The sequence below is a fragment of the Carcharodon carcharias genome, chromosome 15 (assembly GCF_017639515.1).
Source record: "Carcharodon carcharias isolate sCarCar2 chromosome 15, sCarCar2.pri, whole genome shotgun sequence".
Taxonomy (NCBI): domain Eukaryota; kingdom Metazoa; phylum Chordata; class Chondrichthyes; order Lamniformes; family Lamnidae; genus Carcharodon; species Carcharodon carcharias.
Window position 1 is genome coordinate 21,154,129 of NC_054481.1, and position 24,569 is coordinate 21,178,697.

Here is a 24,569-nt window from a genome sequence, read left to right on the forward strand (position 1 = left end):
CAACGCTTTCACATTGTAGCTTGTCAACATGAGTCAATTACATGATCCTTCATCTCATTCAACATAATGTCTTTGTAAATTAAAATAACAGGTCTATTAAGATCTAAAATCAGCTTTGCCTTGCTAATTTCATGAAGCAAAGTTACCTTTGGTAAATACAAAAGCAAAATACTGTGGACACTGCTTCGTATAGATTGGATGAATCAGTTGGAAAAGGTAGCCTGGAAGATGAGTTCATAGAGTGCATTTGGACAATTCCTTAGAACAGTACATTCTAGTGCCAACCAGAGAGCCGTCTATGGTAGATCTGCCAATGTGCAATGAGACAGGATTAATTAATTACCTCATAGTAAAGGAGCCTCTAGTCAACAGTGATCACAACATGATGGAATTTCACATTCAGTCTGAGGGTGAGAGAAGTGTGGGTCTAAGGCTAGAGTCTTAAACTACATAAAGACCACTACAAGGGCATGAACACAAAGTTGGCTAAAGTGAACTGATATTCCTTAACTCTCAGCAAAGATATATTCCATTGAGAAAGAAAGATTTGATGAGAAGGATGCAGCATTCCTGGTTAAGTAAGAAAGTTAAGGATAATATCAACTTGAAAGAAAAAGCATATAGTACTTTGAAGATTAGTGGTAGGCCAGACGATTGGACAAACTTTTAGAAATCAGCAAAGATTGACTGAAGAAAATAAGGGGGTGGAAATTAGGGTATGAGAGAGAGCTAGCTAGAAATATAAAAAGATAGTGAGAGTTTCTACAAGTTCCTAAAAAGGAAAAGAGTAACTGAAGTGAGTGTTGGTCTCTTAGAGGGTGAGAATGGGGAATTAATGATAGGAAACATAGAAATCGCATTCAACGGGTACTTTATGTCTGTCTTCACTGTGAAAGGCTCAAAAAACTCACCAAGAGTATGTGAAAAGCAAGAGGTATGAAGGAGGGAGGAACTTAAAACAATCCAATCACTAGGGAAAAGGTACTGGTAAAAATATTAGAACCAAAGGCTGACAAGGCCCCTGGACCAAATGGTTTTCTTAAAAGAAATGACTGCAGGGCTAGTAAATGCATTGGTTGTGATCTTCCAAAATTCCCTAGATTCTGGAAAGGTTCCAGCAGACTGGAAAATTGCTAATGTAATATTTTTATTCAAGAAAAGAGGTAGACAGAAAACAGAATTTAAAAAAAATTCTATCACAGGGTGTGGGTGTCACTGGCTAGGTCAGCATTTATTGCCCATCCCTAATTGCCCTTCAGAAGGTGGTGGGTGAGCTGCCTTTTTGAACTGCTGCAGTCCATGTGGTGTAGGAACACACACAGTGCTGTTAGGAAGGGAGTTCCAGGATTTTGACAGTGAAGGAACGGCGATATATTTCCAAGTCTGGATGGTGTGTGTCTTGGAGGGGAACTTGCAGGTGGTGGTGTTCCCATGCATCCTTTCTTGCTATTGTACTTATTCCATCTAGGTGTAGAGGTCAAGGCTTTAGAAGGTGCTATCGAAGGAGCCTTGATGAATTGCTGCAGTGCTGCTTATAGATGGTACACACTGCTGCCACTAAGCATCGGTGATGGAGGGAATGAATATTTAAGGTAGTAGATGGAGTTTCAATCAAGTGGGCTGTTTTGTCCTGGATTGTGTCAAGCTTCCTGAGTGTTATTGGAGCTGCACTCATCCAGGCAAGCATACTCCTGACCTGAATCTTGTGGACTTGTAAACTAAATAGAGGGGTGGGGGGAGGGTTCTGGAAAGGGGATACATAGCCTTACAAAGCAAAAGGACATGGCACCCTTGTAGGGCAGCTATTTAGGTAATGATACCCAGAGTGTGACAGGAAGGGACATAGTATGCAAACATAAAAAAAAACACCAGCATGTAGGGTTAAAAGGGTAAAAAGGCAAAATTAATGGCTCTTTACTTATATGCACTTAGTATTCGGAACAAAATAAATGAATTAACAACACAAATAGAGGTTAACGTGTATGATCGTATAGCCATTACGGAGATATAGTTACAAGGGGATCAAAGCTAGGAACTAAATATTCAAGGGTATGTGACTTTTCAACAGGAAAGATAGGAAGGAAAGGGTGGTGGTGTAGCTTTGTTAGTTCGAGTTGGAATAAGAAAGATAGCAAGAAAGGATCTTGGATCGGAAGACATAAAATCCATATGGGTGCAGGTAAGAACTAACAAGGGGAAGAAGATACTGGTGGGAGTAGTCTATCGGCTCCTGAACATTAGCTATACTGTAGGACAGAAAATAAATCAGGAGATAATGAGGGCATGTAAAAAAGGTAGTACATTAATCATGGGTGACTTTAATCTTCATGTAGATTAGGAAAATCAAATTGGCAGAGGTAGACATGAGTAAGAATTCATAGACTGTATTTGGGACTGTTTCTTAAAACAATATGTTGTCAATCCAACCACAGGGCAGGCTATTTTGGATCTGGTAATGTGTAATGAGGCAGGTTTAATAAATGATCTCAGAATAAAGGATCCCCTAGGAAACAGTGACCATAATATGGTAGAATTTAGCATTCAGTTTGAGAGTGAGAAACTTGGGTCGGGAACAACTGTGCTAAACTTAAATAAGAGTAATTACAAAGGAATGAAGGCAGAGTTGGCTGGGGTGGACTAGGAAAGGAGTTTAGCAGAAAAGCTGGTTGAAGAACAATAGCAGACATTTAAGGAAGTAGTTCATGACTCTCATCAAAGATATACCCCAGTGAGGAAGAAGGATTCAAGGAAGGGGATAAACCAACCATGGTTAACCAAGAAAGTTAAGGACAGTATATATTTTTTTCTTTCAATTTGACAATGTGGCAAAGATTAGTGGTAAGCCAGAGGATTGGGAAAGTTTTAAAAACCAAAAAAGATGAGCAAAAAATAATAAAGGGGAGAAAATAAACTTTGAGGGTAAACTAGCAAGTAATATAAAAATGGACAGTAAGCGCTTATTTAAATATATAAAAAGGAAGAGAGAGGCCAACATGAACATAGGCCTCTTAGAGAATGAAGCCGGGGAAATAATAATGGAGAACCAGGAAATGGCAGAGGAGTTGAATAAATACTTTGCATCAGTCTTCAAGGTAGAAGATACTAATAGCATTCCAAAAATATTAAATAATTAAGGAGCAAAAGGGGGGAGGAAATAAATGCAATAACTATCACTAGTGAAGAAGTACTAGGTAAACTAATGGGGCTAAAGGCCGATAAGTCCCCTGGACATGATGGGTTGCATCCTAGGATATTAAAGGAAGTAATTATAGGGATAGTGGATGCACTGGTAGTAATCTTCCAAGAATCCTTATATTCTGGAAATGTCCCAGAGGATTGGAGAAAGGCCAATGCAACATCCTTTTTCAAAAAGGGATGGAGACAAAAAACAGTTAACTATAGGCCAGTTAGCTTAACATCTGTCATTGGGAAAATGTTGGAGTCTATTGTAAAGCATGTAATAGCAGAGCATTTAGAAATACATAATCTGATCAAGCAGTGTCAGCAAAGCTTCATGAAGGTGAAATCGTGTCTAACAAATTTATTAGAATTCTTTGAGGAAGTAACTAGCAGGATAGATAAAGGGGAACCAGTATATATATTTGGATTTCCAAAAGGCATTTGATAAGATACTGCACATAAGGATACTTAATAAGATAAGAGCCCATGGTGTTGGGGGTAGTATATTAGCATGGATAAGGGATTGACTAACTAATGGAAGACAGAGAGTTGGGATAAGGGGGGCATTTTCAGGATGGCAACCTGTAACTAGTGAAATGCCACAGGGATCAGTGCTGGGGCCTCAATTACTTACAATATATATTAATGACTTAGATGAGGGAAGTGAATGTACTATCGCCAAGTTTGCAGATGACACAAAAATAGGTGGGAAGGCAAGTGGTGAGGATTACACAAGGAGCCTATAGACAGATACAGACAGGTAAAGTGAGTGGGCAAAAACTTGGCAGATGGAATATAATGTAGGAAAATGTGAGGTTATGCACTTTGACAGGAAGAATAGAGGAGCTGAATATTATTTAAATGGAGAAAGACTGCAGAAAGCAGCAACACAGAGGGATTTGTGCATGAATCCCAAAAAGGCTAACCATACAAGTTCAGCAGGTAGTAGGGAAGGCAAATAAAATGTTGGCTTTTATTTCAAAGAGAATGGAGTATAAAAATGGGGTAGTCTTGCTAAAACTATACAAGGCACTAGTTAGACCGCACCTAGAATACTGTGAACAATTTTGATCCACTTATATAAGGAAAGATATCCTGGAATTGGAGGCAGTCCAGAGAAGGCTCACTAGGTTGATCCTGGGTATGGAGGGATTTTCTTATGAGGAGAGGTTGAGTAGGTTGGGCCTGTACTCATTGGAATTTAGAAGAACGAGAGGCAACCTTATTGAAACATGTAAGATTCTTAGGGGCTTGGCAGGGTAAATGCTGAGAAGTTATTTCCCCTTGTGGGAGAGTCTAGGACCAGAGGGCATAATCTCAGAGTAAGGGGTCATCCATTTAAAACAGGGATGAGGAGGATTTTTTTCTCTCGGAGGCTAGTCAATCTGTGGAATTCTTTACCGCAGAGTGCTGTAGAGACTGGGTTGTTAAGTATATTCAAAGCTGAAATAGATTTTTAATCAGTAAGAGAATCAAGGGTTATGGAGAAAAGGCAGGAAAGTGGAGGTGAGGATTCTCAGATCAGCCATGATCTCACTGAATGGCGGAGCAGACTTGATGGTCCAAATGGCCTACTTCTGCTCCTACGTCTTATGGTCTTATAGATGGTGGACAGGCTTTGGGGAGTCAGGAAGTGAATTACTCATCACAGAATTCCCAGCCTCTGACCTCTTGAAGCCACAGTATTTATATGGTTGGTCCAGTTCACTTTCCGGTCAATGGTAACCCCCAGGAGGGGGGTTTAGTGACGGTAATGCCATTGAATATCAAGGGGAGATGGTTAGATTCTCTCTTATTGAAGATGGTCACTGCCTGGCACTTGTGTGACATGAACGTTACTAGCTCAAGCATGAATATTGTCCAGGTCTTGTTGCATATGGGTACGAACTTCTTCAGTATCTGAGTCATCGTGAATGGTGAACCTTACGCAATCATCAGTGAACAAACCCACTTCTGACCTTATGATGGAAGGAAGGTCATTGATTAAGCAGCTGAACCTGAAGGCCTAAGACAATATCCTGAGGAACTTTTGCAGTGACGTCCCGGGACTGAGATCATTGACCTCCAATAACCATAATCATCTTCCTTTGTGCTAGGTATGATTCCAAGCAGTGGAGAGTTTTCCCCCTGATTCCAATTGACTCCAATTTTGCTAGGGCTCCTTGATGCCATACTCTGTCAAATACTGTCTTGATGTCAAGGGCAGTCACTCTCATCTCACCTCTTGAGTTCAGCTCTTTTGTCTATGTTTGGATTAAGGCTGTAATGAAGTGAGGAGCTGATTTGCTCTGGCGGAACCCAAACTGAGTGTCAGTGAGCAGATTACTGGTAAGCAAATGCCACTTGATAACACTGCTGATGGCCTCTTCCATCACTTTCGCTGTAACCAGACGGAAGGCGTGAACTGGCTCCCCTCTATTCAACCTCCTCAGTAGGTCACGACAAACGTTTACATTTTTTTGTGAGAATATGCCTTTACCAAATCAGAATTTATTTAACAATGAATGCAGTGAGCAATAAGGAACCAATCAAACAAGGCTTACTTGAGTCAAAGAAAAAGCAAATATATTCATTACTAAACCAAAAGGAGAAAAATAATAAAAACACGAAGACGCACATAGGTATCAGAAATAAGGGAAGTTAGAGTCCAGAGTCCAATGAAAAAAAAGTTAAAAATGTACAGTCAAGTGTCCATTGATTGTCCTTGAGGCATAGATTTTTAAATCTTGTGTTGATTTGGTTGAGCTGGTTCAGGGGTGCGGTCAGATGTAGAAGATATTGCAATTATTACAAGATCTCAGTTTGCTGGTAGATTTCTAGCAATGTTGGGTTCGGAACCAGTCAGATCGAGAGAGTGAGAGAGTGAGCAAGCTTTTAGCCTGTCTCTTCTGCTGAAGTCTTTCTTGCAATCTCTCTGAAAAGTCTGTAGCCTGGCCTGTTATACCTCACCCATTGTGTATTTCCAAGGGGTTTTGGTTGGGTCAGTTTGTGGCAGCCATTGTTTCAATATCCAGCACTTTGCATTTTAAGGACTGTCCCTTAGACTGTGATGAGTTTCCATGGGTCTCCAAATTTTAGGAAATGCCCTTCTCTTCACACTCCCCTGAGGGCGTAATTTGCTTTTTCACCTTCACCTTGGAAGGTGGCTGTGCATTTTTCAAGTTTGTTTTGTCTCATGTCTAATTGTAAAACTTCTAGACAGTTGAAAATTGGAAAGTCATTTTCAAAAATAAAGGGAAATAGCCTCATGACACGTTGTTAATGACTGAGAGTAGACTGATGGTCAGTAATTGGCTGGGTTGGATTTGTCCTCCTTTTGGTGGACAGGACATATCTGGGCAATTTTCCACATTGCCAGGTAGATGCCAGTGTTGTAACCATACTGGAACAGCTTGGCCAGACATGCAACTAGCTCTAGAGGACAAGTTTTCAGCAATATTGCTGGAATATTGTCAGGGCCTATAGCCTTTGCAGCACCCAATGCCTTCAGCAGTTTCTTTATATCACATGGAGTGAATCAAATTGGCTGAAGACTGCCATCTGTGATACTGGGGACCTCAGGACGAGACAAAATGGATCATCCACTTAGCACTTTTGGCTGAAATGGTTGCATAGCGATGTCTCTCATAGGAAAATGCTAAAATACATTATTAAGGAAGTAACAGGACATTTAGAAAATCATAATACAGTCAGGCAGAGGCGACAAGGTTTTGTGAAAGGAACATATGGATTAGGAGCAGGAATAGGTCACTCGGCCCCTCGAGCCTGCTCCACCATTCAATAAGATCATGGCTGATCTGATTGTAGCCTCCCGCCTACCACCGATAACCTTTTACCCCCTTGCTTATCAAGAATCTATCTACCTCTGTCTAAAAAATATTCAAAGACTCTACTTGCACTGCCTTTTGAGCAAGAGAGTTCCAAAGACTCTCAATGCTCAGAAAAAAAAATTCTCATCTGTGTCTTAAATGAGCGACCCCTTATTTTTAAAGTGACCAAGGGAGATTGTGTTTGACAAACGTATTAGAGTTCCTGGAGGAAGTAACAAGCAAGATGGATGAGTAGATGTGGTGTAATTGGATTTCCAAAAGGCACTAAAGTGTCACATCAAAGAGTTCACGGTGTAGGTGGTAACATATTAGTATGAATAGAGGATTGGTTAGCTAATAGGAAGCTGAGATTTGGGATAAATGGGTCATTATCAGGTTGGCAAGCTGTTACTAATGGACTTCCACAGGGATCAGTGCTGGGGCCTCAATTATTTACAACATATATCAATGACTTGGATGAAGGGACCAAATGTATGGTAACTAAATTTGCCAATGACACCAAGTAGAAAAGTAAGTTGTTAAGAGGAGGTAAAGGGACTTAGGTGGAGTGGGCAAATTTGGCAGATGGAGGAAAGATGTAAATTTGTCCACTTTGGCAGGAAGAATAGAAAAGCAGTATATTACTTGAATGGAGAGAGACTGCAGAACTCTTAGGGTACAGAGGAATCTGGGTGGCCCAGTACATAAATTACAAAGTAGGTATCCAGCTACAAGAAGTGATTAGGAAGGCAAATAGAATGTTGGTGCTTACTGCAAGAAGAATCAAGTAAGGAAATGTTGCTGCACCTGTACAGGCCTCGGTTAGATTGAGACTACATCTGGAGTACTATGTACATGTTTTATATCCTTTCTTATTTAAGGAGACCATTGTGTTAGCAGTTCAGAATATTCCCTCCCTTCACATCCCTCAGAGGAAGGGATTATCTTGAGGAAAGCTTGAACAGGTTGGGTCTATACCCATTGGAGTTCAGAAAGTGAGAGGTGATCTTATTGAAACATAAAATTCTGAGTAGACTAGACAGGGTAGGTGTTGGGAGGACATTTCTCCTTATTGGGGAAATCTAGAACTAGGGAACAGAGTTCAAAAATTAGGGGTCACTCATTTAAGACTGAGATAAGGGTTTTTATTTTTCTCTTGAGGATCTGTGGAATTGTCTTTCCCAGAAAGCAGTGGAGGCTGGGTCATTGAGTTAGAAAGATTTTTGATCAACAAGGGAGTCAAGGGTTATGGGGGAAGACGGGAAAGTGGAGTTAAGGCCATAATCAGATCAGCCACGGTCTTATCAAATGGCAGAACAGGCTGGAGGGGCTGAATGGCCTACTCTTGCTCCTAATTCTTGGGTTGATGTTTTATTGTTGATGCTATAAGTTGGAATAAAACAGTGCTGTAAATACTCAATAGGTCAGGCAGCATCTTTGGAAAGAGAAACAGAGTTAATGGGCTGGGTTCCATGGACAATTTCTGCCCATGGCCCTGTCATTGAGGCATGGAATTTTGGGTTCCAATAGCCTCTGGTCACAGCAGCAGGAATGCATCAGGGAGGCTCCCCTCTATTTTCCTGGTCCAACCCTCCACCGCTAAACCCATCATCACTAGCCCAGGAAAGTTCAGCCCAATTTTCAGGTTGACGACCTGCCATTAGAACTGGAAAAAGTGAGAGATGTAACAAGTTTTAGGCAAGTACAGACGAAGGGGAAATGGGGGAGAACAAACTGAAAGGTCTATGATAAAAGAGTGGAAGGCAGGAGATTTAAAGACAAAAGAGATGATGCAAGGCAAAAAAGTGATGGTGACGGGGCAAGTAAAGAAACAAAAGATGGGTCTAGAAGAAGCATAAATAGAAAAAGTTTCTTTGCAGAACACCTCTGTTCGATCTGCGTTGTCAGAATGCATACAGCAAAGAGGCCATTCCACCCATTGAGCCTATGTTGGCACTCTCTGCAAAAGCAATTCAGCTAGTTCCACTCCCCTCCCCTGTAAGCATGCAAATTATCTCCTTTCAGGTGCTCACCCAATTCCCCTTTGAAAGCTATGGTTGAATCTGACTTCACCACTCTCATTCAAGGTAATCCAGATCCTAACCAATCGCTGTGTAAAAATGGTTTTCCTCATTGTCGTTACTTCTTTTATAGTTCACCCTATATTGGTGTTCTTGACCGTTCCACCATTAGTAATGGTTTCTCTCCACCTATTGTCGAGACCCCTCATAATTTTGAGCAGCTCCATCAAATCTCCTCTTGATCTTCTCAACAACCTCAATCTATCCACATAACTCAAGTCCCCCTTCTTGGGAAATATTCTTGTAAATCTTTCCTTCACCCTCTCTAAAGCCTTCATATGAGTCCTAGAGTGTGGTGCCCAGAATTGATCGTGAGCTTCCTGGCACCTGACATTCTAATTCACCACTCCACCCTCCGTCTTTGGCCTCCTGAATTGTTCCAACAAAGCTCATGAAACAGCACCTCGTCTTTCAAATAGGCAAGTTACAATCTTTTGGAATCAACATTGAGATTAACAATTTCACAGCATAACCTCTGCTCCCAATTTTTGGAAGTTCTTTTTGGATGGCAGTTGTGCTGCTGTTTCTCCCATTTACACCTCCTCTGGACCCATTTTTTTGTTTCTTTACATGTCTCATTACAATCTTTGTGCTTTCCACCATCACCTCTTTTGTTACTTAATATCTCTTGCCTTCCACCTGACTGCGGACGACACCTTTGTTCTTTTCCTTCTACCCCCTTGCCCTGCCTCTGTAGTTGCTTAAAGCCTGTTATATCACTAACTTTTCCAGTTCTGATACGAAGTCATTGATCTTGAAACATTAACTGTTTTTTTCTCCACAGATGCTGCTTGATATACTGGGTATTTCCAAAATTTCCTGTTTCTATTCCCTTCAGTAAATGTTCTGTCTCATTTGCCACTCAGACATACAGACCAAGAGAATCCTCGAGTCTCTGGTGAGTTGAGAGCTCTGTTCCTGTGGAGTTTAGGCATTTACCTCAGGTGTTTTTTAAATTTATGAATAGGGAATATAGCAGAGAATGGAAGTCAGATAACTGCAAATCAGGCTGGGTGTAGCGTGCCTCTACCCTCTAGAATTTAATATTCCAACACTGCACATACCGATGTAGAAGTATCCAGGGGAATTTGCCGCTTAAAGGGGCATGAAATCTATTTTACGTCAAAAACAATTTGAAACATTGTAATGACCAATGCTGTTGGTTCTTCCGGGTCCTCTGCCCCCCTTATTTAGTCTCTTCAGTTGCCTTGTTTTTGACAGAATTATTCACAGGAAGATCCTTACTTTAGGTCCAAAAAGCTGGAGGTGTGTAAAGATAGTGAAAATCAATGTAAAAGTAGATATCAGTAAGAACTCCGTTATTCAAAAATTAAAATATTTAAAATAAAAGGTGCTCAACAGGGAATTAGAAACAAAATCTGTTCGGGGATAGGGGAAGAGGACAGAGAGTGGGTCATTCAAAATATGATGGCGTGCAATGATGAGGCTACAAGAGACATGAACTTTAAATTTTTTCCCACCCATGACTTTTATCAGTTTAAAAGAGATTTTGGGTTTTGAAAGCTAAACATATATAGGGAATAGTCTGAGTCACCTGCCATTTGCTATAGATTAAAACTATGTTATGTCAGTCAGTATGCAAACAGCATAACATCCTGCCAGCTGCTCACTTTACAGTAAGACAAGATTAATGGAAAATGTGTTATGCTTACCAAAGCCTGAATTGTGCTCAGCTAAGTTAAAAATGTAACATAAAGCACCTCTTATCTGTAAACAACTCTCTAAAAGGATCAAGCACCAAAAAATACATTTGTCAGGTGAGACAAATGGAAGAAAACAAGGACTTCTAATCTACAATAAGCAGCACTTGGACAAATGGTTAGGTGAAATGGTCAGCTATTAATACTGGGGATTCTTCATAACTTTAATTCATCAAAGGGACAATTTAGCACAAGATTGTTGTATGCATTATGAAAGGAAATAATCTTTTAGTTTGGTGCTTAATTACGTTAATCCTAATTAATTTGGCAAGCTCAAAAATATCCACAAAGGTAGGTAGAAAGAGACCATGAGCAAGTATAAAATATTTAATACTAGTCCCTAGTAAGAGTGGCTTTGTTGACAGAAAAGTTTGAGGCAAGATCTTTAACTATTCTAAAGGTTGCACGAGTAACAGTTGTTATGATTTTAAAAAGAAAAGGCAAAAAGAATTGGATGGCAGCCTACTTGGCACGACAGAGGAACAAATAAGGATATTTTTGAATTATATATAATGAAATGTTAGCTACAACCAGAATGATGGAGTTATAGCTGAAATCCAATTTTTAGATCCAGTGCTACAAAGGAGAGATCATTACTGAATCTTCACCTGTACAATTCACTTTAATGAAGTCACCATATATATATATATATATATATAAAATAAAAAAAAAATATATATATATATAAAAATAAAAAAGGCCATTACAGTTTGCATTGATAAGCATAAAAATGATTCAAATGTTTGAAAAATCTCAGGAGCTGAAAACTATGTACACACCAAGCACATTATTCCAATCTTTGAATAAAACTCAAGCACAAAAATCCTGTTAATCATTGCCCAAATTTTTCACAATATAAAATCTTATACATGTATATATTTAAAAAACATATCCTCACACATTGCAATTTTTTTTCAAACTTTAATCAATTTTGTTACACTTCAGCTAAATGCTATACTTACAAATGGTTACCAATATCCCATGGAAACATGGCCCAGTGACCTTTGTAAAGCAACCGATGGTCAAGTGCACAGAAATTCTTTGCAATAGTTTCAAGTGTTTTGCAGATCTTTGCACAACTACATAACACTCAGGTTTCTAGTTTAAACATACAAACATGGTCAATGAAACAAAAAAATCTGAAAAAAATAAATTAAAAGCATACATCTCTCCTATTAAAGCTTTCTTTTTAGATTTTATCATAACTGTGTTGGCGAGAGACGAAGCATTATGTAAGACCACTGTCCTTTTACTTCAGGGACCTTGGCGTTGATTTTGCCCAGGCTCAAAGGCAAAATCTCTCTTCAAGCAGATGTTATCAGTCCTACATAAAAAGAATATGAACAACCTCAATTCGTTTTCCAGCAAGGTCCCATTGCAAACTGTCATTGAAAAAACACTCAGCAGCAGTAATTTACTGTCCATTTGTGTTTTTAATTTTGAATTTTTGCTAAAGACAGTGGGGTAGTAATCACATCAGTGAAACTGAATGGGTATGAAAGCACTCAAAGAATATACACAGCTGAAATGAAGATTTAAAACTCTTGCATCAGTGACCATTGCTACTGATGTTACACAGCTTGATCAGCAATGGTTCTGCAAGTCCTTCCGGCCAGTTTCGCTGATAAGAATGCTAGAATTACATATAAAACAAAGTCCAATTTAAAGAGGTGGGAAAATGGGATAGTGATGATAAAACCCGCTCTTTAAATTGACTCATTTTGCACAGATAAAGTAATAAATACAAACAAAATCAAGCAATTAAAATGTCAAGCAATGGCAGTTCTGCACTACCCCTGTTGCCAATTACTTAATATCACAATTTTTAAAATTGTCATGCCAGTCAATATATACGTTTCACCACTGAATACATTAATCAGCTGATTTGTATATTGGGAATCAAATTATAAAAGACGATAAATTATGCAAGTTTCCCACACACGAAAATCACCCTATTTTCTCATGATATTCTCAGCTCTTATTCCAGTATTCCATCACGGCAATACAATGACCAGATATTTTTTTCCTCCAAGGAGAATGCTTGCTAAATGTATGATCAACTGCAGACAATGCGAGTTAACACACAAAGAGGACATTTATAAAACCGGTTCAGGGCACTGTTGGTGAAGCACTCAATCTATTAGAAAGCCAGGGAAACGTTCTGGTTTTGGATTCTCTTGAGATGGAGACATTACTAAGCTGTACATGACGGGAGCAGGGGTGTCTTTGGTGCGATCCCTGGGGTCCACTCTTCAGTAACGTTACCTCAAATACACACAAAAAGTCTACCTGCCTCAATGATCACTTGACCATTAATCAGGAAACCTTCCTGAAGTTTAAAGAAAAAAAAACACACAGTAAAAAGTTACTTTCAAAAGTTGGCTAATTTCATCTGCACAATTGCGCATGACATTTTATAATCATGTATCCCTTCATTACATTTAGTGCATTCATATTAAAAAATGTATTTTACTATCAATTTGCAACTTATTTCTATTTGATTTTCAATTTTGAACCACAAACACCTATCTACCTTCAGGAAATCTTGCTTGTTTAGAGCTCCCTTGTGAAAAGAATATTGTTCAGGAGTTTGGGTTTCAAGCAAAGTGATTTTTCAAAAGTTTAAATTGCAAGGAAACAACCCAAAGAGAAACATACAAAACATGCAACCCCCAGCCAAAAATCTGTCTCATGCAAAAATGGGGGGGGGGGGTGTGATGGGGAAGAAATTAAGCATTTCGCTCAACATAGGTTAAAGCAAGGCAGATTGGAATACTTTTTAATTTCCTCTTGAAGTAAATTCCAAAAAAAAACTTTCCGAGATCAGCAAAAACAACTGGTGGCCAGGTAACCTCCTCCAAGCTCAAGACAAGCAAAATATTTCCAGATATGGAGTTGAAAAGTATTGTACTACAATTGAAATGAAAAGGATTGGGTTCAACATTAGTCCCTTTCACCAAAGCTATTGAGAATTGTATGAGCTATGCAAAGTTCCTAGCATGCCTATTTTAAAAATGAAAGTCTGCCAAGAGGTAGTCACTTACAAACTTCAAACTTTAAAGAAAAAGTGTATGAACATACAGGCTAGTGTGCCACAACTTTGAGTCATTTTCTAAAACAAACACAGAAGCCAGGCATGAATCTCTTTCAATCTGGTGAAAAGCAAACCTAAGAGCAGATGACAATGAACACAGCTAGGTGCCCAAATACATGCCAGCATTCCCAGTTTTAATATTCAACCCAATACTCAAATAATCAATAGCATGAGCTGCTTAAATCAGGTGGAAAGGTCAATTAACAGCTAGATAAGCTTTCTGCATTTATTGATATAATAAAGGAACTCCTGTGGTGTTGCTTGTGGTGAGTTGGAGGATTCTCTATGTTAAAGGACATTAGTGGTATACCACAATACATAATTTATCATCAACGATCTAGTGGAATTGGTTTCCCTTCAAGGACAAAAAAGTCTAATTGTTCTAAACAGAACCTGAGGTCAATTAGATGCCACTTCCTCTGATAAGATATCCTGAAGCTAATTAGAGGATGACCCATGAATGCTTTTTGCTATGGATACAGCTGGTTGTAAAGCCCTAGCTTCCCTCAGTCAGAAATATCCACAAAGATGGTTGCCTTTTCTGTTTTTTTTTTATTTGTTTTGTGCCTATAAAGAAGTGGGACACTTCCAGTCTGAAAGGTTTCTAAAATATATCACCCTGCATTGGTAACACAAGCACCGCCTTTCTCATTATGTAATAGCAACAACTACTAGTTCTAAATCCTCCAGAGGATGGTGCTGTTACCTTAAGAGTAATGAGGCAAGAATGCCTGTTAGTCTTACTTGCTCAAAAGATGGTACTGCAACGTCAGCCTGTTACAACAAATACAGGTAAAAGACATGCCTGTTGCTCCGAATAAAGGCGAGCAAGGTCACAGGAGATTCTTTATTATTAACAGAAGTGCCAATGGCTACCAAACCATCTATTTACAGAAGAAATACAAAGTCTATGACTTACAAGTTGCTTGGGAGACAAATTGTGTATTTGTAGGACATGTCATCCCAGAACTCCCTCAGCTTTAAGTAGAAGGAGGCAGGGAGGAGAGACACACATTAAAATGGGACAGATAGAGACAGGTGTTCAAAGGGCTTTAAAAGGCAAGCCAGCTTCTGATCAACCAAGTAGCGAGTGATACAAGTAGCAGGCTCCTGATCTATCTACATGTTACGAGAAGCCCAAGGCAGCATACTCTCATTTTAGCTCAATTGGAAACTAGCAAAGGATCCAGAAAATAAAGCATCCTGCTTCTGTTCGCTGAGGTGCATTTGGCCAATCAAACACAGCTCTCCATTGTGCTCTGGATAACAGGTGAAAGCTGACTATAATCCACATATTTAGGAATGGTTGATGTAGAAATTTGGGGGTGGGGGGGGAAGGAGGAGATATCCTTATGTAGTACTGGGAAGTCCTTAGGTTGAGGTCAGTATTTATTCTTCGGTTGGAATTGGCTGTTTAAGTAAACTCAATACTAGAGTCTACATTATGTGTTACAAATATAATGTCAACAAGCAATCGAATCACTTTGTAGAAAAACACCAATATCTACTCCTGCTTAGTTACAGCTTCATTTAAACGGTACGGCCCTACAATTTTAATATATAAAATTTTCATCCTACACTTTAAATTGTCTGTTACATCTCAAAAAAGATGGCACTGCGGTCTGTGTTGCTTATGTTTATATCTGTATGTTTACACCTGTAAATCAGTCAGTCCCTTCCATGTGGTCTTGAAGTCTCTGCAAACCATGGAATAAGATTAGAACAATTACAGCATCACTCACAGTGTCACCCAAAAATTCCCTTCAGAATGTTTAATCTTCAAAAAGCTGGAAATCTATTCATTGGTTACCAACATGACTGTTAATCTTTTCTTCAGATACTGACTGATGGGCTGTGCTGTAATTTATTATGACCGGTGGATCAAGTGCTTCTTGACTAAGTTACACATTCACTGAAGCAGGCCAGCACAAATATAAAATGGTATTAAGCTAATTGATTCTCTTATTTTATGAATCTTAATAGGTCAAGAGCAGGCAGTTCACAAAATGTTACTTATATTCTTACAGGGGAGGACCCTCAGTACATGATGAATGAGTGTAAATTATATGGCAATCTGACGTTTATAAAAAGGAGGACAATCCGAAGCTATCGCACTAATATGAGGGAGCACAAAGGGCAAACAGCAATCTAATGTCAAAAGTAACCACGCACATATTAGACTAAATGCACTGATCTTGTGTTGATTTATGAATTGGTGTCCAGACTTGTTTGAGCACAAAACTGCTGACATTTTTTCCAACTCAAACCCACTAAGTTAATACTTTCTGAATACTCCAGCACAACTTAAATAGCTATTATTTTTAATGGTGCTACAGATTTTACAGGAAGTGTGGCTTCTTTTCATATGAATGATCCAGACTATAAGCTTGGAAACAAAAATCTTTTGGAAAAAATGTTTAAAAACTTCCAACATGGCTTAGTGGATTAATACGTCATGTACTGTGGAATTTAGCAATAAAGATCAATAAGCTTGCTGATTTATCCATGGTTTCTGCAAAGTTTCCTGACCCTGTACACAGTACAGCATCACAATTGTTCCCAGTGTCCTTGGGCTACAGAGTGAAGGTAGGAAGTATAACAAGCTTTCCCACTCTTAACTGGTATCCAGTGTACGTCTATGTGCATCTACAGTTCCTACATAGCAGAGCATCTGACTCTGTTGTGTCCTCCACGGCCAGATAAAACAGGTGCCACTTTAGATGCATAACAACTACTTGAGGACCATGTTAGCTGTAGAACCGCACTCCTTCAGAAAAAGCAGCACAAAACATGAATTTCATCAGGATAATCTGCGGGTGGATGGGAATACGTTTTGTTACAATATTTTTTTCCCCCAAAAAACGTTAAAGGTCTTTTTTTTAAAAAAAGGGTCGAGTAGACCCATTGAAATTGAAATTTTATTCCTTACGCAGAAAAAGGAAATACCAAGCGATTCCATTTAGTTCTTCAACTAATTCACCATGCGTGATATTGATACATTCACTTTTTAAAAAGTTCCAGTTTATACATATTAAAAAGAATTTGCATTTATATAACGCCCTTCACGACTGCAAGACATCCTAAAGCACTTTACATCAATAAAGAACTTTTGAAGTGTAGTCAAGTTATAAATGTAGGAAATTAGCACAATCCAGGTTGGCTATTTCACGTATTTATGTTTATTACTCTTTATTGTGCTGCCATCTCAGCCTGGAGCAGATTATCTTCGAGAGCAAAAATGTAGTTACGATATGCAAAACACAGTACAATACTCCTAAATACAAAAGCAATTAAAACAAAGAGGGATTTTGGTCATACTTCTGAGCTTACAAAATAGCAAGGAAATCTGAAGTATCATATAGTTAAGTCTTCATATTCAGCATTGTTTCCTAAAAATTCACTTTACAAAGTTGGCCTCTTTTTATAGAAACTTAAGGTTTTGCACCAGTGAATCACGACACTTCCTTGCCAAGTTAAGTAAAGGTACACTTCGAGTTGGCCTTAGGGAACACCATTTCAATCATCCATACCAATATTTCGGAATAGATATGACATTGATTCACCATTGTGGATTCTGCGAATGGCCTCAGACAAGATCATGCTGATGTCAACGGTCTTTATTTTGTGGCACTGGAGTTTCTGGATTTCATGCGGGATTGTATTGGTTACTACCACCTGCAGAAGAGCAACATATATGATCAACAGGAAAATGCTAGCTCAATGCAAGAACTCTGCCAATAATTTAACAAGTCTGCACTGTTGAACAGCTAATTACAATTAGGAACTGCTATTTTTCTGTAATAAATAGAACTTGAGGCGCTTTGCATTTTACAATACAGGCTGAATTATAACTTCCTTACAAGTAATACAGAAAACAATCTATAAATACTTAACTCAATATCATGAACTACCAATCAGCAGACTTCAGTTACCTCATCAATTGCTGATTCTTCTATCAACCTGGGCGCATCAGATGACAAAAGACCGTGGGTTGCCATTACATAGATTTTGTAAGCTCCCCTCTCCTTCAACGTATCTGCAGCTGCTAAAAAGCTATCAACGTCATCAATTATGTCATCCTGTCAAAAATTCAATATTAAAAAATGATCCATCAGTAATCCTACTTCAAGAAAATAAATGCCTAATTCTTTAACTGCAGAAGCGATGGGAACAAAGCAGCTTTGTTTATGGAGCACAAAATGACATCCCATTGGTGTCCAGGAATTCAACAAGTATCTGTAAACCATCTCACTCCAGGTTTACGTTTATAATTCCTGAGCTGCATTACAGCAGTATACCCAAAAGCAAATGCAGTTTAGTGTACAATAAAGACTAATCCAATACCACATTTGTCAATACAAGCCTTTTCACTTCTGTCATAATAGAAGCTATCTTAACCAAAGGTTTGCAATGTGGCAATAGATGATAATCATCCTAAAAGGGATCAAGCTAGATCCATTACATTGTGGACAGCCAGGCAACAGTCGCCAACTTTCCAGAAAGTCATTCTCCATCATTAGCTGGACATGACAGACAGCAAAGTGATGTTATATGTAGGCTTGTGGTACAGTGTTTTTTTCCCCAAATCAAGTTAAAATGAAGTACATGAGTCTCTTCTTACAGAGCTTCTTAGAGGAAGGATGATACAACACACTGCTCTTTCAACTCCTGATTTAAGCTGAGATTTAAATTAATCACAAACTGATGATTCAAGACCAGTATATTCAAAATGGGATCCACAAGACTACTAGATTTCTGTATCTATAGACTATTCATTTTCTATACACCAAAACAGTGCTATTGCTTGCATAACATGTCTTAATGTATTTCAAACATTAGCACAGGGGTCTCCAGATCCTGACACAGAACAATTTGAAAATAACTGACAAAAGAAGTGAAAGTAGTTTGGAACAACATTAACACAAGTATTTTACAGGAAACACCAGGGCACAAAGCAGCTGGTCATTTGGCACCAACGCTAAAAATGACCGATACAGGAAATTGCAAAATGTAGCTCTGAAGCAGTAGATATAGATGCTTGAGATTAAGGTTATTGTAAACTGCTGCAGTACAGTAGGAACTTCATTTTAAGGGATTTATTGGTTAAAGATTCATATGATCTTCTGTTGAAATGAATATTGAATAGTGAGTTCAAAGTTAATTTACAAGCTAAATAGATAGTCTGCCAATTTTCAGGCATTAAATTAATTTGATAGTAGACAATCTTTGGATTGCAATTCAATCACAAGATTCCAATTAGTTTTTGTTTAAAACTCCCCAGGCTATCCTTCTCTTTCATACTTCTCCTCCCCTCACTAAATTATTTATGAGTGATTACGAGCAGCACTGATCGTTCCCCAACACAAAAAAAAGCCATTTAATTTGCAGAAAATTTAGATGATTTCAAGAATGGTCAGCATTAAAAAAAACACTGAACATTCTATTCCCCTCCGCTCTATCACTGAAAACTGAACATGCTATTCCCCTCTGCTCTCAGTGAAGTCAAACAACTTTAAAGGAGAAAGATACTGATAATTAGCTTAATAGGATGAAAATCCAATTATAATTTTATTGGTTTGGCAATGCAGAACAACTTCGTTCTCTTGCCAACTTAGAATAATGAACACATGGACCTCATTGGCTCAGTGCCAGTTCACAGTGAAGTCTGTTTATTTACAAAAAAAGCATGATGAATTAGAGGCTTCACCACCAAACTTCCAGCTTGAAATCAAATTAATGAAGTTCATGTTTCTCATGAAACGCAATAAAATGCGACTGAATGGCTAGCCTCTTTTACAACTATAAAATTCTTCCTCAGTATAGTTGTACATTTTACCAACTTTAAAACATAGGTCAATAAATCCAGATGTTTCAAAATTGTGAAATTCTACATCTGACCTTATTCATGTATAATTATTACAATATTAAAAATAAAAGATCAGGGGTGGCAAGCAGTATTAATTTGACTCACAAGATTCACTAATCTTGAAGGATTTTAAATTTATTCTGGAAGTGCTGGTTTATATTAAGGTTTGAAAATATAAATATATATTATGCGCAAGTATTAGCATAAAAGACCAATTTGAATTAACTGCAATCACAAAAGTCAAAAACTAGTTTATTCTGAAAGTCACCATTTACTTCACCAGTAGTATTTTTGCAAATGAAATGCCTTCTTTTTTTGCTGTCTCCTTTCCCAGTATTGAACTAGTTCTATCATAGCAATAGTGCTTAGGTCACAATTCTAAAAGATCATAATTAGTCACTTAAAAAATAAAAAAAACGCAGAAGATTCTGACTTCCTCACTCAAAGTGTGGTGATAAAGTGGAACTCGCTACCACAAGGAGTGGAGGTACATACATATGAATTAGTAGGCCATTCGGACCCTCAAGCATGATCCACCATTCAATATCATGGCTGATCTGATTGTGGCCAACTCCGCATTCCCACTTACCCCTAATAACTTTTCACTCCCTTGTTACTCAAGAATCTATCGACCACTGCCTCCACTGTTCTCTGGGGAAGAGTGTCCCAAAGACTCATGAACCTCTAGAGAAAAAAATTCTCCTCACCTCAGTCTTAAATGGGAGATCCCTTGTTTTCAAAAACCGTGTCCCCTAGTTCGAGTCTCTTTCACAAGGGGAAATGTCCTTTCAGCATCCAGCCTGTCAAGTCTCATGTGTTTCAATAAGATCACCTCCAATTCTTCTGAACTCCAATGTATAGAGGCCAAACCTGTCCAATCTTTCCTTATAAGAAGCTCCCCCACCCCCTTCCAGGTATTAGTCAAGTGAACTTTCTCTCAACTGCTTCTAACACTTTATATCCCTCCTAAGTAGACCAAAACTATACCCAGTAGTCTAGATGTGGTCTCACCAATGCCCTGTACAACTGTAGCAAAACATCCCTACTTTTATATTCCATTCCCCTTGTAATAAACTATAATATTCATATGCCCTTCTAAATACATGCTGTATCTGCATACTAACTTCTTGTGATGTACCAGGACACCCAGATCCCACTATAACTCAGAGTTCTGTAATCTCTCTCCATTGAAATAATATGCTGTTTTTCTATTCTTCCTGCCAAAGCAAGCAATTTCACATTTTCCCACATTATACTCCATCTGCCAAATTTTTTCCCACTCACATAACCTATGTCCCTTTGCAGATTCCTTATGTTCTCTTCACGTCTTACTTTCTTATCTTTGTATCAGCAGCAAATTTAGCAACCATACATTTGGTCCCTTCATCCAAATCATTGATATAAATTATAAATAGTTGAGGCCCCAGCACTGAGCCCTGTGGCACTCCACTCCTCACATCTTGCCAACTGTAAAATAACCCATTTATGCTTACACACTATAGCTAATCAATGAGAGAAATCGATTTTTTAGAAATATTTTTGGAAAATATGTCATTCTGTGGAAAAGGGTGTGTGTGCGTGCCCGCGCACATATGTATGATTTAATTAATCTGGGCAGAGATTAATAGGAGACATGTTATTCAGAGGGTTTAAAACATGAAAAGGATAGAGGCGTTAGGTTAAGGTGCAAGTAAATGGGTTAGATCTAACATTTGCATTTTTAGATGAGAGTTTGTTTGAATACCAAAGGGAGTCAGAGGTATCAAGAAACATGTTTGCAGCTTGCAGGAGTTACATAGGTAAATAGAAGGGGGGATATTATATTGACCTGAAAGCAAAGACAAGATGGAGACAGGAAAGATTTTATATTTGGAAGGATTTGAGTTTCAAAGATGTGAAAACAATGGAATCCGAGATGAAAGGGGGAAAAAGATATTTTAGAGTTTCTGTTGAGCTGTTGTGATATAGCTGTTTGAGCAGCTGGAGCTGGGAAAGGATGCAGTTTGAATCAACCATCCAGTCAAGCCAGAAAAGTCCTGGCCTGCAAAAGGCAGTTTTATTCTGAAGTTTGGTTTTCCACAGCAGAGTGGAAGCAAGTTACAGGTCATGTGGTTTGTCTTCGTTGAAACTACAGCAGTTTGCCTTGGGTAATAGTACTGGATTTTGTATAGTTAAATATCTATAAGGGTTCCAGGTTGCCTGGAAGGTGTTCACTTGTGGGTCTGACCAAGCAGAGAGTTTTTCTGCAGGAATGTTTGTAAGACTAACCTTAATTGTGCAACTGTAATCTTGTGTGCTTAAGTTTTTTTTTATTCTTGTTAATAAATCTTTCACTTAAAAGTGTTACTGGACCTCTTACTGCTGAGACTGGTACGCCATTTTCTCGTTTTCAGAATACGAAATAAAAGGGTAAGGACCTTAAGCCAAGTTTCCCTGTGGGATTTGGTTTGCGCAGCAATTAACACTGGCTGTGGTCATAACACCAATCCTTTATCCATGATAATACATTACCCCCTACACCATGAGCTCTTATTTTGCATAATAACTTTTAATGTGGCAACTTGTCAAAATGATGTGGCATTTTGTCAAATGCCTTCTAGCAATTTAAGTACAGCATAGTGAATAGTTTAGATGCATTTAAGGGGAAGCTAGACAAGCCTATGATAAAGGGAATAGAGGTTTACAATGATCAATGTAGATAAGGAAGATGGGAGGTGGCTCAAGTGGAGCATAAAGACTGGCATGAACTGGTTGAGCCAAATGGCCTGTTGCTGTGCTGTATATCCTATGTAAAAACTGCTTTTAAAAAGTTAATTTGTTTTACTATTTTATATTTTCAGCAAAACTCAATGTACTTCTTGAAAAGCAGAAGATACATTTCCTTCCTAGTACCTTCAAAGTAAAGCATTCCTAATTATGTACAGTTTTCATGTTTTATAAAGACTTTCGAAAGCCAACTCACCACAATAATAGCTATTCTTCCTCCTACATCTCCAACGACTGTGATTGGAGGTTTTTCCTTTGGAATGGCCACTGATGAGGAAAAATGAAGTCAAAATAATTACACCTGTTGCACCGCATAAGCTTATTTCAATAGACCTGTGCAATCCAGTCATATCAAACACTCACTGTCAATTACGAAGTAGCTTCTGCAGCCACAAACTTGGCACCTAAAAATATGATTTATGAAGTATAGTAAGTAAAAGCACCAAAGCCTTTAATTCTTCACATCCAATCAACACCAGTGTACAGTTACCAGTATGGCCTGGTGGTATCAGCATTCAAAATTTTCACATATAGCAAGAACCTGGCCTCAAATAATATTTCTAAACTACTTTTTAAAATAGAATAATGGAGCTTTATTTCCGCAATCAATTTGCTTAACAAAAATAGCAAGGCACGTGTCACTGTACACCTACTAGGGATTTCCAGACTGGGGTGTATGGCTGCTGCATTTTTCACTGTAGGTGGCGAATGTCGGCCATCTACTAAATCTGACTCTGCATCTTGCACTTCACCATGAATCACTGCAATTCCTAAACGTAACCGCTCAGCAAAAGACTGTGCTCTGAAACAGAACAGAAAAAGCCTCTGAGAAACAGACCTGCAACAGAAAACCTCTTGCTTGTAACATTACACTGTAGAGCAGTGTCTGATTTGAACGCAATATATCCAATTTAAAATTAATGTGAGCTAGAAACATTGAAGGAACAAGGAAAACATTGTCGCATTTGCTAGGATTTCAGTGGAAACTCAATTACTGTGACCTTGTAACATATCACCATCACTGTCTCTGGGTCCAAATCCTGGAACACCCTCCCTAACAGCACCGTGGGTGTACCTACACCACAACAACTGCAGCGGTTCAAGGTGGTGGCTCACCACAACCTTATCAAGGACAATTAGAGATAGGCAATAAATGCAGGCCTGGTTATCAATGCTCACATCCTACAAATGGATTTTTAAATATTCCGATCCTGGCACACACCTTTTGGCAGATGCTGGGGACTTCGCAACAATGACCGCATTTCTGTAATCTGGGATCTGCACAATAAGGGAGAGAGAGAGAGAGAGAGTCAAGTATGCATTCCTCAACAAACCCTTACATACAGTGATACATACCATCAGCATTATTTGATACTCAACTCATATCACATTATAACCATTGTTTAATATTTTAAAACCAGCATAGATCTATTACAGAGAGGTACATGCTGTAAATGTTGGGATTTAGTTACTGGGTTTCATTTCTTTGGAAGTGTAATTAAAATAAAAAATGAAACCAACACATCTGTTAATATCGTATCAAAAGCACACCCAATCCATGCATTTGTATTGCGTTACGCATATCTGGTCAGTGCTGCTTGTACTGTTAAGCTATGGTAGAAATAATAATTAACTTTATTTTTGCTTAACACAACAGATTTGAAAATTTGTATTAGAATCCAACAACCCTGTAATGTGCTTTTCATGAAAGAGATGTTTTCATAAACTACATTATACAGAATAGCAACATGCCATTTTTCTAGTTACATCACTTTCTCAAGCAGTTCTTCTCTCTCATCCCCATTTCTACTATCTTAGTTGCTAATACCTAAAGGACAGTCTGGGTTAAATAGATAGTTTAAAATAAACTATTGTATAGATACTTGTATATACAGTATAACACCCACCATTTTCTTCTATCACTGCTTAGAGACCAATACTGGTGGGTCTTGGAAATGGGTTGGCAAGTGGCAAAAAGTTCTGAACAATGCTACACAATAATACATTTTGTAATCAAGTAAGCATTGCCATCCATGTTGCTACACTACACTT

General features: G+C 38.4%; 2 protein-coding genes across 10 annotated transcripts in view; both read right to left on the reverse strand.

The window, feature by feature from the left end:
- The window catches only part of slc5a10 (solute carrier family 5 member 10), a 152,425-nt gene extending 134,925 nt beyond the window's left edge, over positions 1 to 17,500 (reverse strand). For 3 of the 4 annotated variants that reach the window (XM_041206377.1, XM_041206376.1, XM_041206375.1), the window contains exons 1-2: positions 11,754 to 13,092; positions 147 to 307 (exon numbers count right to left, since the gene is read on the reverse strand). Coding sequence is in view for 1 of the 4 variants with exons in the window: in XM_041206378.1 (XP_041062312.1) it covers positions 17,449 to 17,451 (3 nt within the window). In the remaining 3 variants the exon portion in view is untranslated. Of the gene's footprint in view, positions 1 to 146; positions 308 to 11,753; positions 13,093 to 17,448 lie in introns of those variants that run through there. The other variant, XM_041206378.1, reaches the window with a different exon arrangement.
- The window catches only part of prpsap2 (phosphoribosyl pyrophosphate synthetase-associated protein 2), a 31,309-nt gene continuing 23,781 nt past the window's right edge, over positions 17,042 to 24,569 (reverse strand). For all 6 annotated transcript variants that reach the window (XM_041206382.1, XM_041206380.1, XM_041206384.1 and 3 more), the window contains 5 exons: positions 23,740 to 23,795; positions 23,171 to 23,319; positions 22,714 to 22,784; positions 17,818 to 17,964; positions 17,042 to 17,560 (listed from right to left, as the gene is read on the reverse strand). In XM_041206382.1, the coding sequence (XP_041062316.1) occupies positions 17,402 to 17,560; positions 17,818 to 17,964; positions 22,714 to 22,784; positions 23,171 to 23,319; positions 23,740 to 23,795 (582 nt within the window). In that variant the 3' untranslated portion in view covers positions 17,042 to 17,401. The remainder of the gene's footprint in view (positions 17,561 to 17,817; positions 17,965 to 22,713; positions 22,785 to 23,170; positions 23,320 to 23,739; positions 23,796 to 24,569) is intronic.